Source organism: Puma concolor, chromosome B1 (genome assembly GCF_028749965.1).
Source record: "Puma concolor isolate L17-30 chromosome B1, mPumCon1.1.hap2, whole genome shotgun sequence".
Classification (NCBI taxonomy): Eukaryota; Metazoa; Chordata; class Mammalia; order Carnivora; family Felidae; genus Puma; species Puma concolor.
Genome location: NC_141670.1, coordinates 53,560,266 through 53,574,321, shown reverse-complemented (window position 1 = coordinate 53,574,321; position 14,056 = coordinate 53,560,266). Strand labels below are relative to the sequence as shown.

At 38.7% G+C, this 14,056-nt stretch overlaps 1 protein-coding gene and 1 pseudogene across 1 annotated transcript; both read left to right on the top strand.

The window, feature by feature from the left end:
• Positions 1-6,685: 6,685 nt before the first annotated feature.
• LOC112858489 (Y-box-binding protein 1 pseudogene) lies at positions 6,686-7,643 on the top strand (annotated as a pseudogene).
• A 2,302-nt stretch (positions 7,644-9,945) lies between these two features.
• On the top strand, positions 9,946-12,119 carry DEFB134 (defensin beta 134). The gene is made up of 2 exons (XM_025922400.1): positions 9,946-10,003; positions 11,977-12,119. Exons 1-2 carry the CDS (start codon positions 9,946-9,948, stop codon positions 12,117-12,119), a joined length of 201 nt encoding a protein of 66 aa, XP_025778185.1.
• The last annotated feature ends 1,937 nt before the right edge of the window (positions 12,120-14,056 follow it).

Below are 14,056 nucleotides of genomic sequence, written 5' to 3'. Positions count from 1 at the left end.
ACCTGTCTACCAAAGAAAACCAGTCAATCAGTGCTATGCTACGCTATGGCCTTGCCACCTCTCTGAGCTCCACTCACCTAAGCAAACACTAGTGTCTGTCCTCCATTACCTGCTCCCATTTCTCTCCCCACCCACTATATGAATTCCAGAATTGGAGACAGAAACAGTGATGCCCTTCCCCCCAATATCTAAAATACTCATTATTTCATTTTTATTCTATCCTTCCTCTACCTTACTCAAAACTTGGTTTAGGGAAGAAATAAGCTCTTAATTCATCTGCATTCTCCAAAATCTATCATAAAATCTGAATCCAAGAGTTCCTTCCAGTGCCCAAGAGAACAAAGGCTTTTGACATGCAGAAACCTGCTCTTCATTTCTCTCTTTTCAAGGGGAAAAGGTACACATTGTTCAGAATGTGGTAATGGTGAATTGTTTGGGACTTTTTAAAACAGGGGGGAAGTAAGCAGATAAAATTTTCTTAATATTCTTAAAATCAAAATCTAAAAAATTAGTAAGAAATTTCCCAAACAAAATCCATGTATAGGGTAGCAGCTTCTAAAATGGCTTCCAATGATTCCAGCATCTTGGTATACATGCTCTTATGTAATCCTCTCCTATTGAGTTACTCCCCTCTAATGGATGGTATTGAGTTGACTCTTGAACAACATGAGTTTGAACTGCATGGCTCCACTTACACATACCTTTTTTTTTAAGTTTATTTATTTTTGAGAGAGAGAGAGAAAGCAGGGGAGGGGCAGAGAGAGGGAGACAGAGGATCCAAAGCTGGCTCAGCAGTGAGCCCAATGTGGGGCTCAAACTCACAAACCAAGAGATCATGACCTGAGCTGAAGTTGGAAGCTCAACTGACTGAGCCAGCCAGGTGCCCAAAACACAGATTTTTTTCAATAAATATATTAGAAAAATTTTGGAGATTTGGGACAATTTGAAAAACTCACAAATGAGACATGTAGCAGAGAAATATAAAAAAGAAAAGAAAAAGAAAAAGTCATGTCATGAATGCATAAAATACATGCCAATATAGTCTATTTTATCACTTACTAAACTATAAAATATGCACAAATATATTATATTTGCTTTCATTTAACTATTTTTCCTTCCTTTTTCTATTTCTTCCTTCTAGTTGTATCAATTTTAAAATAAAAATAAAGATGAAACAGACAGACAGACAAACATAAAGAAATAAATCCAGCATAAAGATCATTGTAAAAAAAAAAAAAGAAAAGGATGAGGTGCTCAGTCGGTTGAGTATCCAACTCTTGATTTCAGCTCAGGTTGGTCCCAAGGTTGTGGAATTGATCTCCACATCAGGCTCCATGCTCTCTCCCCCTCTCTTTCTGCCCTCCTTTGCTCTCTCTCTCTCTCAAAAACATAAAAAATTAAAAAAAAAAAAAAAAAAAAGGAATTCATCAACCCATCCTCACAGCTATACCAGCAAGTGTAAAATTTGCACTTTTTGCAAAATATCTTTTTTTTAAATGTTGTATTTATTTTTGAGAGAGAGAGAGAGACAGAGTGCAAGCTGGGGAGGAGCAGAGAGAGAGAGACACAGAGTCTGAAGCAGGTTCCAGGTTCTGCTGACCCATGTGGGGCTCAAACTCATGAACCGTGAGATCATGACTTGCGCCAAAGTCATACACTTAACTGACTGAGCCACCCAGGTGCCCTTGCAAAATATCTTTTTATGTCCTACTGAAAAATGTAGCTTTTATGTAGGTGCAGAATTGCTATAAGAAAGGCTTACCTGTAGACTCTCATGTGATCAGAGAAAAAAGCAAAATTAACTTAAAGCAAAAGGAAGGTTAAGAATTTAAGGCTGAAAAGTTTAATGCTAACAGAGGATAATTTGATAATAGAAAGAGGTATGGCTTTTAAAATGTCGAGATAACAGGAGAAGCAACTTCAGCTAACCAAAGGGTAACAAACAAGTTCCCAGATGCCATTAAGAAAATGTATGTATTCTAGCATACAAGTCAAAAAAAAATGGTCAAAAATATACCTATGATATTTTGTTAATGGGTACACAATATAAAAATATGTAAATAGGAGCACCAATAACATAAACTTTAAGGGTAAGAAAATAAATGGATGAACTTTTTTATGCAATCGAAGTTATTATTACAGCTAAAAATAGACTTACAACTATAACATGTACTATGACACCTTGATTATAATCACAAGGCAAAATCCATAATAAATACATAGATAATAAAGAGAAAAAATAATAGAATACTACTATAAAAAAATCAGCTAACAAAAAAAGACAGCAAAAGAGGAAAAGAATTTAAAAACTACCAAAAAAATCATAAAGCAATTGACAAAATGGTGATAGTAAGTTCTTACCTCTCAAAAATTACTTCAAATGTAAATGGTTTAAATTTTCCAATTAAAAGACAGAATGCTTCAATGGATAAAGTAGTAAGACCCAGCTCAGCTATATGGGCCCACAAGATACTCAAGCATTAAGGACACTCATCATCAGAAATTGAAGGGAAAGACATTCCATGAAAACAGAAAACAAAAGAGAGCAGAACTAGTTATATTTTTACTAGACAAAATAGACTTGAAGTCAAAAACTGTAATCAGAGACAAAGTCATCATATAATGAAAAAAGGGTAAATTCATCCAGAGGATATAACAATTATAAATATATATGTGCACAATATTGCAGCACATAAATAAACAGACCCGAGGGCAAAAATAAAGAGCAGTATAATAATAGTAGGGGAACCTAATACCCTATTTTCAAAAATGGATAGATCATCCAGACAGAAAATCAATAAGGAAATAATGGACTTGAACTGCACTTTAGCCCAAATGGACCTAACAGACATCTACAGAACATTCTATCCAACAGAAGCAGAATACATATGATTCTCAAAGAAAATTCTCCAGAATAAATAAGTCAGAAAAACAAAACTAGCCTTAAAATGTAAGAACATTAAAATCATAGAAAGCATGTTTCCCAAATGTGATGTTATGACACTAGAAATTAGTGACGGGAAAAAAGTCAAAAACTGGCTAATGTGGGGGAAATTAAACAACACTCTTCTGAAAACACTATGAACCAAAGAAATAAAAAGATAAATAAAAAAATATCCTGAAACCAATGAATGAACAAACCACACACCAAAACTAATGCAATACAACAAAAGAAGTTCTAAGGGGGAAGTTTATAATGATGAACAAGCACATTAAGAAAAAAGATACCTCAAATAAACAACCTAACCTAACACCCCGACTAGAAAAGAAAAACAAACTAAGCCCAAAGTTAGCAGATAGAAGACAATAATGAAGATTAGATTTGAAATAAATTAATTAGACACTAGTAAGACAACAGAAAAAATCAATGAAGCTAAGAATTTTAAAAAAATAAAATAAAATTGACAAACATTTGGCTAAACCAAAAAAAATAAGAGATGACTCAAGTTAATAAAATTATAAAGGAAAGAGTAGACATTAAAACTCATAACCACAGAAATGCAAATTACCATAAAGACTACTATGAAGAATTGTATACCAATAAATTAGATAACTTAGGAGAAATAAATTCCTAGAAACACACAATGTATCAAGACTGAACCATGAAGTAATAGAATGGCTGATAACCAATAACAAGCAAGGAGATTAAATCAGAAATCTAAAATCTCCCCATAAACAAAAACCCAGGACAAGGTGATTCCACTGGTAAATTCTACCAAACATTTAAAGAAGACTTAATAGGCACCTGGGTGGCTCAGTCAGTTAAGCGTTCGACTTCGGCTCAGGTCATGATCTGGTGGTTCATGAGTTTGAGCCCTGCGTCAGGTTCTGTGCTGACAGCTCGGAGCCTGGAGCCCGCTTCAGATTCTGCGTCTCCCTCTCTCTCTGCCCCTCTCCCACTATGCTCTGTCTTTCTCTCTCTCAAAAATAAATAAACATTAAAAAAAATTCAAAGAAGACTTAGTACCTTAAATAAAAATAAATCTTCTCAAATATTCCCCAAAAAATTGAAAAGGAAGTAACACTTTCAAACTTATTGTAAAGGCCAGCATTACCCTGCCACCAATACCAGTCAAAGAAACCACAAGAAAATTATAGGCAAATACCCCTGATGAACAAGGTGCAAAAATCATCAAGAAAATATTAGTTAACCAAATTCAAGAGCACATTACAAGGATCATACCCCATGATCAAGTGGAATTCATCCCCAGAATGCAAGGATGGTTGAACATAGGCAAATCAATAAATGTGATAAATCATATTAACACAATGAAGGATAAAAATTATGTGATCATTTCAATGGAAGTGTTTAACAAATTCAACGTTCTGTTATGATAGAAACTGTCAACAAATAAGGCATAGAAGGAATGTTCCTCAATATAATAAAGGCCATATAAGACAACCACACAGCTAACTTCATACTCAATGGTGAAAAGCTTTTCCTCTAAGATCAGGAAAAGGACAAGGGTGCCCGTTCTCACCACTTCTATTTAACATAATACTGGAAGTCCTAGCCATCACAATTAGGCAAGAAAAAGAAATTAAATGTATTCAAATCAGAAAAGAAGTAAAATTGTCTCTGTTTACAGATTATATGAGTTTATGTATAGAAAACACTGAAGACTCCACCAAAATAACTTCTAGAACTAATAAGTGAATTTGGTAAAGGATACAAAATTAAAATAGAAAAAAATATTTACATTTCTATACACTCACAAAAAAACTACTTGAAAAAATGAATTAAGAAAATAATCCTCTTGGGGTTCCTAGGTGACTGAGTCAGTTAAACATCAAATCTTGATTTCAACTTAGGTCATGATCTCCCAGTTCATGAGTTTGAGCCCCGCATCTGGCTCTGCACTGTCAGTGCAGAGCCTGCTTGGGATTCTCTCTCTCTCCTGCCTCTCCCCTGCTCATGCTGTCTCTCTCTCAAAACAAATAAATAAACTTTAAAAAAGAAAGAAAGAAAACAATCCACTTTTTAGTAGCATCAAAGGAATTAAATACTTTGGAACATATTTAAATAAGGAAGTAAAAAGATCTTTACACTGAAAATTATAGAATATTGATGAAAAAGTGAAGAAGACAAATAAATGGAAAGAAATCCTGTGTTCATGGACTGGAAGAATTAATATTGTCAAAATGTCCATAATACCCAAAGCAATCTACAGATTCAATGCAATCCCTAGTAAAATTCCAATGGCATTTTTCACAGAAATAGGAAAAATGATCTTAAAACTGCTATGGGAGCACAAAAGACCATGAATGACCAAAGCAATCTTAAGAAAGAACAAAGATGAAGGCATCACTCTCTTGACTTCAAACAGTATAAGGCTTTAGTAATCAAAACACTATGGAATTGGGGCGCCTGGGTGGCTCAGTCGGTTAAGCGTCCGACTTCAGCTCAGGTCACGATCTCGCGGTCCGTGAGTTCGAGCCCTGCGTCGGGCTCTGGGCTGATGGCTCAGAGCCTGGAGCCTGCTTCCGATTCTGTGTCTCCCTCTCTCTCTGCCCCTTCCCCATTCATGCTCTGTCTCTCTGTCTCAAAAATAAAAACGCTAAAAAAAAATTTTTTAAAAAAAACACTACGGAACTGGCACAAAAACTGGCACATATCAGTGAACAGAATAAAGAGCTCAGAGCTAATCCCACACATATATAATCAACTAATATTTGACAAGGGTGCCAAGAACACATAATGGGGAAACTATAGTCTATTTAACAAATGGGGTGTTGGGAAAACTGGATATCTACATGGAAAACAGTGAAACTGTATTCTTCTCTTACACCATATACAATAAATTCTAAATATATTAAAGATTTAAATGTAAGACCTGTAAGCATAAGACTCCTAGAAGAGAACATGGGGGGAAAGCTCCTTGACGTTGAGTTCTTGGCAATAATTTTTTGGATATGACACCAAAAGAACAGGCAACAAAAGGAAAAATAAACAAGTGGACTACATCAAACTAAAGAGCTTCTGTACAACAAAGGAAACTATCAACAAAATGAGAAGAATGAGAGAAAATGTTTGTGAATCATATATCTGATAAGAGAGTAATATCCAAACTATATAAGGAGCCCATACAACTCAATAGAAAAATAACAAACTAATTAAAAAGAGGCAAAGGTCTTGAATACAGTTTTCCAAAGGAGACATTCAAATGGTCAATAGGTAGATAAAAAGGGCTTCAACATCACTAATCATCAGGGAAATGCAAAGCAAAACCCAATGAGATATTGCCTCACACCTGCTGGAACGGCTATTATGAAAAAGACAAGAGACAGGAAGTGTTGGCAATGATGTGGAGAAAACGGAACCCTTGAGCACTATTGCTGGGAATGTAAATTGGTACTGCCATTACAGAAAACGGTATAGATTTAATCAAAAAAATAAATCAAAATTTAATCAAAGAATTAAAATTACATGTGATCCAGCAATCCCATTTCTGGGCACATAGCCAAAGGAAACTTTATCAGTATCTCAAAGAGTTATCTGCACACTCATGTTTAATGCAGCATGATTTACAATAGCCAGGATATGCAAACAACAGAATTCCACCAGTAGCGGGAGCAGAGAGCGGGTCCCAGAGAGCCCTGAACAGCCCCACCACCACCACCCGTCTAGGTACCATCACACCTGGGAGGAGCTGCCACAGCCGACCCAGTCACCATCACTGCAAGCATGAGCAGCAAGGCAGAGTCTCAGCAGCTGCCTGACACCCCCAGCACTGCCCACACCAAGCTGGGCATCACCAGGCAGCGGCACAGGGAGCGGTGACCCCGATGGCCTCACATCCACAGTGCCTTCCAGCAGGGACAGGGTCATCCAACCAAGGTTTTGGGAAGAGTGAAATGGCTCCGTGTAGGAAGACAGATATGGGTTTATCAAGAGGAATGACACCAAGGTAGATGTATTTGCACGCCAGACTGCCATAAAGAATAACCCCAGGAAGCACCTTTGCAATGGAGGCAGGGGATGGAGAGACTGCAGAGTTTAATGTTGTTGAAGGAGAAAAGGGTGCAAAGGCAGCAACTGTGATAGGCCCTCGTTGCATCCCAGTGCAAGGCAGTAAATATGCAGCAAACCATAAGCATTATGGATGTTATGCATGTCACAAAGGTCCTCCACGCTACTGCCCCCAGAATTACCCGAATGGTGAGAGTGGGGAAAAGAACCAGGGATCAGACAGCGCTCCCTAAGGCCAGGCGCAACCGTGCCAGCCCTAAGGCAGGTGACGATTCCCACTTTACTTACAAGCGGAGACCCTACGGGCGTCAACCAGTCTTCCAACCCTCCTGGGCAGGGAGAGGTGGTAGAGGGAGCTGTCGAGCAGGGTGCAGGAGAGCAAGGTAGACCAGTGAGACAGAATATGTATTGGGGGGGGGGGGGGGCGGGGGGGGTTATAGACTATGATTCTGTAGGGGTCCTGCTGACCGAAGGCAACAATGCAGAAGATAAGGGAAATCGCGATGAGACCCAAAGCCAGCGGTCACTTCAATGTTGGTACCGCTGCAACTTCAATTACAGAGGCCAAAGCCCAGAAAACCCTAAACCACAAGATGACAAAGAGATAAAAGCAGCCAGTTCACCAGCTGAAAAATCATCTGCTCCCAAGAATGGGCAGGGCAGGGCTGAGTAAATGCCACCTTACCATCTTTACCATCATCCAGGTTAGTCTTCCAACAATAAGAAATGGATAAGGAATTCTAGCAATAAGAAACGAACAAAAGATTAGAGTTGAAGACCTTAAGTACTTGTTTTTTGCCCATTGACCAGATAAATAGAACCATCTATGCAGCATGGGGGTTTTATCACTTTTCCCTAAAGATGTCTCTTTTTGGTAATGACAAATGTGTTTAAAGGAAAAAAAAACTGGTTTTTCTCAATACACCTTTAAAGGTTTTTTAATTGTTTCATATCCTGTCAAGCCGAGATTTTTAAGAACCTCATTTTTAATTTGTATTAAAATTCTCTAACTTCATTTTTTCAAAAAAAAGTCAACAAATGGCAAGCACCTGTTAATAAAGGTCTTCAATAATTGTCAAAACTAAAAAATAATAATAATACAAATTTTTAAAAACCATGGAAACAACCTCAGTGACTGTCAATACTAAGTAGATAAAGAAGATGTGGTATGTTTATGCAATGGACTATTATTCAGCCATAAGAAAGCAGGAAACCTTGCCATTTGGGACAACATGGATAAACCTAGAGAATATTGTGCTAAGTGAAAAAAGCCATATATAGACAAATACTGGCTGATCTCACTTAAGGAAATCTCAAAAAAGTGAAACTCAGAACCAGAAGGTAAAGTGGATATTGCCAGAATTTGGAAAGTGGGGGAAATGGGGAGATGTTAGTCAAAGGTAACAAACTTTCAGTTATAAGAATACGTTCTAAGGACCTAATGTGCAATATGGTGACTCTAGTTAATAAAATATTGTATACTTGAAATTTGCTAAGCAAGTAAATCTTATATATTCTCACCAGAAAAAAATTGTAACTATTTTTTAATTGTTTTAATTAAATGTTTAATGTTTATTTTTGAGAGAGAAAGAGACACAGCGTGTGAGCAGGGGAGAGGCAGAGAAGGAGGGAGACACAGAATCCGAAGCAGGCTCCAGGCCCTGAGCTGTCAGCACAGAGCCCAGCAAGGGCTAGAACTCACCAACCTCGAGGTCATGACCTGAGCCTGAAGTCAGACATTAACTGCTTAACCGCTTAACCCACTGAGCCAACCAGGCGCCCAAATTGTAACTATTTGAGGGGATAGATATGTTAATTAGTTTGATTGCGGTAAGCATTTCACAATGTATATGTACTTCAAATCATCACATTTTACTGCTTAAACATTAGCAACTTTCATTTGTTAATTATACCTCACTAAAGCTGTTGAGGAAAAGTCTTGAAGAATGGTTGGGGTAACAGATATGTTCATCATCTTGAATGTGATGATGGTTTCACAAAAGTATATGTGTCAAAGCTTATCAAATTGTACACTTTAATATTTAAATTTTTATGTCATTTATATCTCAATAAAGATTTTTTTAAGTTTATTCATTTACTTTGAGAGAGAGCAAGCACAAGTGAGGGAGGGGCAGAGAGAGGAGAGAGAGAGAGAGAGAGAGAGAGAGAGAGAGAGAGAGAGAGAGAGAGAGAATCCCAAGCAGGCTCTACACCATCAGCAGAGACCAGGGCTCATAACCCATGAACTATGAGATCATGACCTGAGCCAAAATCAAGACTCGGAGGCTTAATCGACTGAGCCACCCAGGCACCCCAGTAAAGATTTTTTTTTAATAGTGATAGTTCTAAAAAATGACCTTGACAGAATATTATGCAGCTTTTAAAATATCATTTATGAAGAGTTTATAATGAGACAAAAAATACTTATGGTATATATCATGCTACAAAAACAGCATATCTGAGTACATTGTTTAGAACTATACAAAACAAAATATCAAATAATAAACCAGGCATAAATAAAATTTCTTTAAGAAACACACAGCTTGTTTCTGAGAGATGAGGCTCACGTGTTAACTTTTCCTTCCTTATCATTTTTAGTACTTTATAAATTTTCTAAAATTGGCATTTAATTTTTGTTGTAACATGAAAAACCCAAAAATTCAAGGTTATTTCCTTGAAGAAGAAAAACTATAGTTCTCAGGTCTCCATTAATACCTTTGGGAAATCCAGGTGGGGGAGCAGTGCCTTCGTCAACAGGAGAAGCGGCCACACCAGAAAGAGCTGGCTGTTTTTCCTCACACAAGCTGGCCAACTGCACTGCCTCGGGGAAGATCAGTGTAGCATGTCTACCCAGAGCAGTGTATACCCCAGACCTCTCAGGTTTGTACGGGACGGTGTGTCCAACCTTCCCTTTCTGCACTCTGACAGCCAGTGTCAGACCCTGCCACCTTCATCCTCAACAGAAGCTCCCAGCCATGAAGCCTCTCGTCATTGTCCTTGTCTTGCTCTCCCGTGTGGACCCAGCTCTGGCAGGTAAAATGGGACTCTTCCTGGGGAACCATTTGTCTAGAAGAGCAATTCCACTAAGCAAACCTACAAATGTCCTCCTACCGTGGACCCTTTTATTTTCAAAGTGGAAGCATCAACCGGTTTGACGTTAGCAAGACCTGAGCTTGAATCTGGGCTCTTCAACTTGTTAACTGTGCAGCTTTAGGCAAAAGTCAAAGCTTCTCTGAACCTTAGTTTCTTCATTCACAAAATGGAAACAAAACTAACCTCTGAGTCTTGCCAGGATTAAGTGTGCTGATGTATAGAACAGGCCTATACATAACAGGTACGTGACTCCTGAGAGTTTTCATAATATTTTCATTAGTAATACCCCATCCTGTTTTGCCACTATTGTTTTGTCCCTAATTTAGGAACACATCCAGGCAGAATAGTCCAAAACAGAAAATAGTGATAACACAATTTGTTAGCTTTCTAATTTACTGAAATTCATAATTTGTAGATTCCTTAGATACATGGAGAAACAGATTTGGAACTACGTGTTCCAAGAGAATTAAGGGGCTTTACGTGCTAAAAGAAATATCTGATCAGGGACACATGAGAGAATGCTGACTGGCCTCAAACTGTAGCTTGACCACATTCATGACTGATTTTTAAAATCTCTCCTGAATATTCTCTTCACTCAGTGCTATTGAATCAGTTCAAGTCCATATGTTATAGGGTCCCATTTAATTTCTCATCCGCCCTCAAGTAATCTCTAGGCAGGTGAACCAGATTTTCTGGTCACCTGACTCATTAGGCTGGATTTAAGAATCCATACAACCCAGGCCTCTTGAAGCTATTGATGGGACCAATTCCACTATGGTTTATGGAAATGGATTCATGGCTTCTAGACAACTGAGATAGTCTACAATATTCACTTTAGTGCCTTATACATTCCCAAAGCTGTCATTTCTGTAGGAATTTCTTGTCTTGTTACATAGCCCACTTCACTTCATCTCCCTGGGCTTTCATCTTGCCAGGTAAGTAATCTTGATCCCTTTTTTGCCCTATAGGACAATTACCTTCCAGGACATGATAACTTGCACAGGATATGGGCTGACTCAAAATTTCTACAGATGACCAAAATACTTGACATTCTTTTCCTTTTAACACCTTCTTACATACGGAAATAAAGACATATCCATATTTTGATAATTCTACAGAGTAATATGTCCATAAAATCATAAGCTCAGCTCAAAATGCCCTGGGTCCCAATAAGACATTCTAAATCTTCAGAATATATTTTATCCTCCACTGAACTCATCATAGCATTCTGCTTTGCAAATGATTCTGTCTTCCGCGCTCTCATAGATATTTTGTGTTTCTTCTCTCTTGGTCTAGATTGAAAATTCTTTGAGTTTAAGGTCTACATTGCATTCAAATCTTATAAAAACTGGCTTGGGAATGAATACATAATTAAATAATGAGTGAATGACTACATGCATAGGTAACTTGATTGTTTAGAGTATATTAACTTACCAATTTGGGCAAACTTCCAAGCTACTAATTGTCTCAGCTCAGAGTACCATAACAAAATACCACTGACTGTGTGGTTTCAACAAAATGAATTTTCTCACAGTTCTGTAGGCTGGACAGTCCAGATCAACCGCAGGCTGATTCTGTTTCTGATGGGAGTTATCTTCCTGGATTTTAGACAACCAGCCTCTCTCTGTGTCTAAGAGCCCCACCCTTAGAGATGCAATTCACTTTACCTCCTAGAATCCTTCTCTCCAAATAGTCACATTGGGGGTGAGGGTTTCAACATACAAATGGAAGATGAGGGATAAAGTGAACATAATTCAATTCATAGCACTAGTTCATCTTTTTTCAACTACAGAATCAATCATTATGATTAAGCCTGATTAAGTCCCCTTGGAATCCAGTTTGATAGAAATGGAGGCACTAATTCTGTGACTTTTTGGACTAAATAATTATTTTTGCATTCATCTTCTTTCCAGGCTTGAATCCACTGTCATCAGAAATGCACCAGAAATGCTATGGGAATGGTATCTGTAGACTTGAGTGCTCTACAAGTGAAATGTTAGTTGCCTACTGTATGTTTCAGCTGGAGTGCTGTGTCAAAGGAAACCCTGAGCCCTGACACAAGAAGCCAGTGAATGCCAATTAACTTGAAAGTAATTGACATCCTCTCCACCAACCTTCACACAGTCAGGGAATTTAGATTAAACTGTGACACTGTGATGTGCCCACAGTTGTTGGTTTTTAGAATTTTTTACATAAGCCATCAGAATGTTATGATTTTGCATTTGAAAAGCTGAGCTGCAGCCTTACTCAAGACAGCTAAGCTTCTCATGAAAACAACTTAAGATATGTTTTCTCGCTTCAAAGTGATATCCATGCTCTTCTCAGTGCCTATTTCTCTCTTAGAAAGGACACCTTAATTATTTATAGAAGCTTCAAATTACAGAAACATCCAGTCCCTTCAGTTCCCCATTTTCTTTCTCTTTGTACCGCCCATCTTAGAGAAACAGATCTGCCCTGGCCCCCTGATGACTTTGTAGGTTTCTCACAAAGACCACATAGGTGAGGCTTAACTGCAGGCTGGCCCAAGTCTTGACTGAGTCTGACCCTGTAGTTCTTCGTGAAACACAAGGGAAAAGGCTTTGTGGTAATGGGAAGCCACGAAGTAGGTTCTCAGCCACAACCATGATTTCAGAGAGTGAAAGCACAGGACTTCCCCCCTCAACCTCCTTAGGGTTTAGTTACAGGCTACCAGACCACTTGGCTATGGTTTGCAGTCAACTCCTCAGCAGCAGAGTGGCCCAACACCTCTGCTACCTCTCATCTGGCCCCTCTGGTTGGGGGTCATCCTGTGGCACTAGGAACTAACACCACGCTGATCTTACTTTGCCGTGCGTATAAGTAATAAATTGTCTGAATCCATTTGGACTCACTGTTTTCTTTACCAGTCAACCCTATGAAGGTGTCCAGGCAAACCTACAAATTCTATTATGGTGCTGATTATCCCACTGACTACAGTGATGCTGCTGCACGTCTGCCTAACTGCTTAACACCGTCAACCTATATACAAATCATGAGTGTGGAGTTCTGCACTTGCTGTTCAGGATAAGGGGCGCAGCGGCCGAGGGGGTAGATTCTGGTTGTCTTCTTTAACTTCAGTGCTGAACACAGCATGGTCTCTCTAGTAATTCTGAGAAGATGGAGCTGTAGCTGCAAATAGTCGATTGGCGATCTAGTACATGGCCGAGGAAACAACGGCTAAGTCCTGGCTTGAAATCACAGTACTGCCCTTGCAGCCACTCTCTGCAACTGGACAGAGAAGAAAGGAGAATAGTAGATGAGAAAGATGAGGGGTTGTGAGGAGCTCTACCCTCCCAGACGCTGTTCAGTCGTTGAGAAAATCCAGTGTTTGTGACTTTAGGGAGGAAGGTACTAAAAATATGGTAGTGTGTCCTCTTCTCAGAAGCCCGAACTCACCTGCAGAGTCAGTAGGGGAGATGGGCCAAATAGAATAGCATTAGAGATGGCCTGGAATGGCAGTCATGGTTGTTAAGTATCCAGAGTAAGGAATGCATCCAGACAGGGCCCAGGAAAACTATTAGACTCTGAAGGAGGCAGGGGAATCTTCATCCAAAGAATACTGGATCTTATCAAAGTGTGACTCCAGACCTCCTAACATCCCAGGTAGCCTTAGGCTTGCTTCTCATTTTATTCTTTCACCTCAGATGTACATCCTCTATACACACAGATAACTGAAGTTTGAAAGCAATTCAGTCTGCTATCTGAGGAGCCTCTCTTTCCAAATGGATCAAAGGACATCATTCTCTCATTAGGGAGGTGATCGTCAAAGCAACAGAGAAAACATGAGTTCTCTCTGCTGGAACAATCAGAAACTCTCTGGAATCTGGTTAAGTCTTGAACAAACAGAAATTCCCACCACTAGGGGGAAAAAAAAGAAAGAAAGAGAAAGAAAGTTGGATAGGCCAACAGTACGCTGCCTTTACCTTACTGTTCCATAAACCCAAACCTCTACATTCATATGCCCTGTCAGGAAAT

What these genes read in the sequence shown, in the direction of transcription:
- DEFB134 (XM_025922400.1), top strand. Translation starts at nt 9,946, where the DNA reads ATGAAGCCTCTCGTCATTGTCCTTGTCTTGCTCTCCCGTGTGGACCCA. An exon ending in TGTGGACCCAGCTCTGGCAG is followed by an intron (nt 10,004 to 11,976) that starts GTAAAATGGGAC and finishes TCTTCTTTCCAG; the next exon opens with GCTTGAATCCACTGTCATCA.